The sequence below is a fragment of the Panthera tigris genome, chromosome B1 (assembly GCF_018350195.1).
Source record: "Panthera tigris isolate Pti1 chromosome B1, P.tigris_Pti1_mat1.1, whole genome shotgun sequence".
Lineage (NCBI taxonomy): Eukaryota > Metazoa > Chordata > Mammalia > Carnivora > Felidae > Panthera > Panthera tigris.
Window position 1 is genome coordinate 35897544 of NC_056663.1, and position 5363 is coordinate 35902906.

General features: G+C 57.5%; 1 protein-coding gene across 1 annotated transcript; it reads left to right on the top strand.

The window, feature by feature from the left end:
• Positions 1 to 589: 589 nt before the first annotated feature.
• DOK2 (docking protein 2) lies at positions 590 to 5148 on the top strand. Its single transcript, XM_007093874.3, has 5 exons — positions 590 to 786; positions 1764 to 2045; positions 2298 to 2385; positions 3294 to 3478; positions 3978 to 5148. The coding sequence occupies exons 1-5, from the start codon at positions 724 to 726 to the stop codon at positions 4596 to 4598; spliced, it is 1239 nt and encodes a 412-aa protein (XP_007093936.2). The 5' UTR covers positions 590 to 723; the 3' UTR covers positions 4599 to 5148.
• Positions 5149 to 5363: the final 215 nt, after the last annotated feature.

Here is a 5363-nt window from a genome sequence, read left to right on the forward strand (position 1 = left end):
TGTTGTAAGTGTGTGGTGTTGACTGGGGCAGGGAGTGCTCCCCTCAGAGTGAAACACAGTTGCAGCTGTGTGTGAAAGTGGTGAGATCTGTCTGATGTGTCCTGTGTGCTGGGTGGGTGTATGTGTGGCTAAGCTCTTTCTTACTGAGCTGAGAGACCTGGGTTCCGGTTGGTGGCCTTGAACACCTTCCTCAGATCTTCCTGAGCCTCCATCCAGTCATTTTTAAATTAGGGACTTAGCCTGGTTGATTTCTAAGTTTTCTTCCAGCTATGTCATGCTGAACATCCAGCTTGTGTGTGAGGGCCTTTTGCTACTGGTTTTACTGTTGAACTTGGTTCTGGGTCTCTTTGTTGCTATAGGTCAGCCCTTCCTTGTTTGGTTTGACTCCCCGGCCAGGTTCTGTACCTGAGTTGTTGCTGGCTGAAAAGCTGGAAATTGGCTTTTTGGAAATTATCTTACTCAATGAAAATGCAGGAAGCTTGTGCATGAAACTCACTCGGCAAACACACACACACACACACACACACACACACACACACACACACAGCAAGAAACCACAGGGCCTATTGGTTTGGGTTTGTCATCATCGAGCAGACAAGAACATTGCAGAAAACTCTAGGCAGAGAGGAAATGAACTAGGGGGAACCCACGGCGGGGAGGAGGGAAAGAGGGCGGGCGTGGAAGGAGAGAACTGAAGTGCTGGGGCACCGTCATGGTGAGAGGATGGAAGAAGTGGCAGTGAAGCAGGGCCCCCTGTATCTTCTGCAGCAGCAGACTTTTGGAAAGGTAAGGGCAAGGCTGGGCTGGGACTGGGTAGAGGGGCTGGGGGGGTTGCTGCTAGAAATTCCCGGGGATGAGAGGGAGCCCCCGAACGTTCCAAAACCTGTATGGGAAGGTGGGGACTGTGCCACTCCCCACGTTAGACCCTTAGCAGCCACTGGCTTCCCCAAACAGGCCCCAAGCTGAGTTCTTTGCAAATGGCTGTTCGCCAGTGGGGAGGAGGGTACATGAGGGCTCTGACTCCATTTCTTGCCTCTGAGGCCCTGTGGTAACACGGGGATGCTTTGGGAGGGAATGGAGGGCAAGGTGGGGGGATAATTTGACATTGCTGTGGAAGTTCCTTCTCCCTTTCCTGCCCCAGTGGGATGAGTTTGGCTGGTGTCAAGCTTGAGCCGGGGTCTCTGTGGCCAGCCTCCTTTTCCTTCCTTGGCCTCCTTGAATGAGGAAGTCCTCTGTCCCTCTGCTGACCTGCACAAGGGCTTCTCTGTCTCTCTCATGACCCAACCTGTCAAGGGGTGAAGCAGGAAGGTTCCATAGGGTTGATTGAAGTTCCTGGCACAGGGTTTTCTGTGGGGCCTCACACAGAGAGAATGATGAGCTCTGGTCTCGGCCCTCATGCCACCCTCTCATCTCTCCTCTGGGCTTCAGGGACTCACAGGCGTTTTGCCTCTGGACTCGGATCTTGGTTGGGCCTGCCTTGCAGTCTGTCCCCATGGGGCTCCCTTCTGACTCTGCTTTTCCACTCGCTGTCACTGCAGGCCTCTTTCTCGGCCGTGTGGGGCGGGTCTCCAATGCTCACTAATTCCTAAGGCTCCTGTTATCCCCTCTGACTCCTTGGGTCTATTGTGATCTTCACCTCTCTCTCTGACCCGAGTGCTGCCCCACGCCCTCTCCCTTGGTTCCTCGTCTCCCCATTGATCACTATCTCTCCATCTCTGGGTGGCTCCCTCCCCGCACCTCACCTGCCATGCGTCTGGGTTCAGAAATGGCGCCGGTTTGGGGCTATGCTGTATGGAGAGTCAGGCTGCGCCTTGGCCCGGTTGGAGCTCCAGGAGGGCCCTGAGAAGCCACGCCGGGGAGAGGCCGCCAGGAGGGTGATCCGCCTCAGTGACTGCCTACGGGTGGCTGAGGCTGGCGGGGAGGCCAGCAGCCCCCGGGACACCAGCGCCTTCTTCCTGGAGACCAAGGAACGCCTGTACCTGCTGGCAGCCCCCGCTGCAGAGCGCAGTGACTGGATGCAGGCCATCTGCCTCTTGGCCTTCCCTGTGAGTCATCCAGTGATGCAGAAAAGGCAGGGGCATGCAGGTGGGAGTGGGGGCACTCGGTACTTGCTGTGGGCAGGTGTTCTAAGAGCCAAGGTCAGGATGTTGGGGGCGGTTCCTGGCGGGGCGGGGGGTGGGGGGCCCAATCCAGAATGCAGACAGGGACAGCAGGCTGAGTGTGCTCTGGAGGGAGTCCTGGGCCACAGGTGGGGCTTGGCATTGGTGACAGTGGTGAGACCTTGGCCTCCTCCTCAGGGCCAGAGGAAGGAGCTGCTGGGGCCGACGAGGAAGGGCAGCTGGCCCTGCATGGAGGAGAATGAACTGTACAGCAGCACGACTGCAGGTGAGGGGCTGCCTTCCCTCCTGGGGCGCCCTCCCCAGGGTGTGGTGGGGAGGAGCTGTGGGCCAGCGGCTGGCCGCCTCTGAGTCTTCCTGCCCTGTGGTTGCCCCCAACCCCGACCAGTCCCCTTATCGGCTTCTCTGCATCGTTTCCGGGAGTGGCCTGAGGTGGGGGAGCCTGGACTGCCTCCAGCGTCAGGCCTCCCCCACCCCCTCCCCATCCCCCTGTGGCTCATTCCCTCTTGCCCAGGCCCTGATGGTGGGAGAGGGCAAGGCTGGGGGATCCAGTGAAGGTGCTGCTTTTGAACTCTCTGTCCTGGGGACCTGAGAGAGTGTCTGAGAAGGTTTTAGTTTTATGGATTTAAAGTGTCCTGTGGCAGTGGAACTTTCTGCTGACGAAGCAGTCCCTTTTTGTGATGTGTCTAGCCCACTGACTTGGGCGTGTGCGGGGAGCAGATGGGCACAGGGTGACATTCAAGCTCCACCTCACAGAGGGCACTGGATGGCGTCAGCAGTGGGTGGGTTGGCTGCAAGCTGGGAGGGTAAGGTCGGCTGCACCTGCAGCTGTGATAGCAGGACTTGGGGAGGAGGCTGGGTAAGGGCAGGAGATTAGATGGGGAAGACAAGGCTGTGACTCTGGCAACAGGGACAGGAAGGATGTGGGCACAAGGTCGGGGTGCATGTGGCCAGGGCACGATGCTGACTAGGGTAGGAGGTGGAGGTACCTGCATTTTGGGGAATATGACCTGTCACAGGGCAGCTCAGCCTCCAAGATGCAGGCTGCAGGGTCAGGAGGCACATGGATAATGTGTTTTCTGGAGTCTTCTGGCATGCTTATTTAGAGCAGAGTTGAGGCAGGCCATCTGTTTCCCCTGAACTGCCTGATCCACCTCCCCTCTCTGCCCCCCACAGCGGCCCCCCGCAAGGAGTTCTCTGTGACAATGAGACCCACAGAAGCCAGCGAGAGGTGCCGGCTCCGGGGATCCTATACCCTGCGGGCTGGAGAGAGTGCACTGGAGCTGTGGGGTGGCCCTGAGCTGGGCACCAAGTTGTATGAGTGGCCTTACAGGTTCCTGAGGCGCTTTGGGCGGGACAAGGTGAGCAGGGGCTGCCTGTGAGAGAGGAGATTGTCAGGGAGAGGACAAAGGGGCCCTCAAAGGAAGAGAGCATGGGAGGAGGAAGGGAAGACAGATAAAAACCAGCAGAAGAAAACAGCCAGTGGGGAGAGAGCCAGGGGAAGGAGAGGGAAGGGGGAGTGGGTGGGGACTAGAAGAACCAGAGAACAGGAAGAGGTAGGGAGGTCAGAGGAGTAAACAGGGGCTGGTGTTATTGAGAATGAATATATACCAACCTCCACACTTGAATGGATGGCAGGGAGAAGGAAGGGACAGGAGAGAGGGCTTTGCTTGTTAAGGAAAAAACCCAGAGGGATGGTTCACCCCCCTCTGGGTTTTTTCCTTAACAACTTGGGGAGAAGCTCTCATGGTTCTTGTGGAAGGAAGTCGGAAGTGACAGGTTTGTGGTTGGGAGCTGGGTCTGGGAGAAGGGACTCTACTGTGTGGACTGGCCGATAATCTCCCTTTCCCTTCCACCCAGGTAACCTTTTCCTTTGAGGCAGGCCGGCGTTGTGTCTCTGGAGAGGGCAATTTTGAGTTTGAAACTCGGCAAGGCAATGAGATCTTCTTGGCTCTGGAAGAGGCCATCTCCGCCCAGAAGAACAGTGCCCCTCCTGGGCCCCAAACCCAGCCAGCCACAGTCCCTGCGGTGCTGCCCCGGCCAGAAAGCCCCTACTCCCGGCCCCACGACTCACTGCCATCTCCGTCACCTACCACTCCAGTCCCCACCACCCGGCCGCGGGGCCCAGAGGGGGAATATGCGGTGCCCTTCGATGCAGTAGCTCGTAACCTGGGGAAAAGCTTCAGGGGTATCCTGGCGGTTCCTCCCCAGTCCCCAGTGGACCCTCTGTATGACAGCATTGAGGAGCATCCGGCCCCACAGCCCGACCACATATACGATGAGCCTGAGGGAGTGGCTGCCCTGTCCCTGTATGACAGCCCACAGGAGCCCCAGGGTGAAGCCTGGAGGAGGCAGGCCTCAGCTCACAGGGACACCAGCAGCCTCCAGCACGTCTACCCAGCAGGGCAAGACTTTTCTGCGTCTGGCTGGCCACAGGGAACGGAGTATGACAATGTTGTACTTAAGAAAGGCGCTAAGTGATGGGGGGCAGGGGAGATGTTGACCTTATTGAATGCCGGTGCTGAAGCTATCTTGTGCTCGCTGGGGCACCAGTCAGAGGCCAGTGTGAAGGAGTGGGAGGACGACCACAGGCCTCCCTTCTAGTTTCTTCAGGTTACTTCTCCTGGCCACTGCACTCCAGGAACTTCCCTCTGCTCCTTCCGGAACACTTGCCTTGGCCTGCCCTAGTCTGGTCTGAGGAATTGTCCCTCCCAGGGCCTGCTGTGTGAGTCATCCTCCCAAAGCAGGAAGGGGGCCCTAAAGAGACACACCCTCCTCCTACCCCTTTTCCACTTCCTCTTCTGTCTTTCCTAAAGGAAGCTTGGGCATTTAGGGCAGAGGACAAAAGGATGTCAGCAAATTGCCCTGGTTTCTTGCCTTATACAGGCATCTTCCCTGCTGACGTCCCCTTCAGGGGACCACCCCGGCTCCAGGCACTGGGACGATGGCTGCAGCTTTATGTAGGTTTTAGACTTCTCTGTGGCATTAAACACATCTGGAATATTTCTGTGTGGCATAAGTGCTGTGGGATGGGGATGGGAGAGCCACAGCCCTCTTGGAGACATATGCTTCAGTTGACCACCATGGACACCTTCTGTCCTAGCAGCAAGATCTTCTCTGGGCCTAAGCTGGGTCCCAAGCATCTGTCCACAGAGTGTGTGTGTGTGTGTGTGTGTGGGGGGGGGGTGGTCTGTGAAAGTCAGGGCACTTTGGGAAAGAGGTTCAAGCATCTCTAACCCTTTGCCA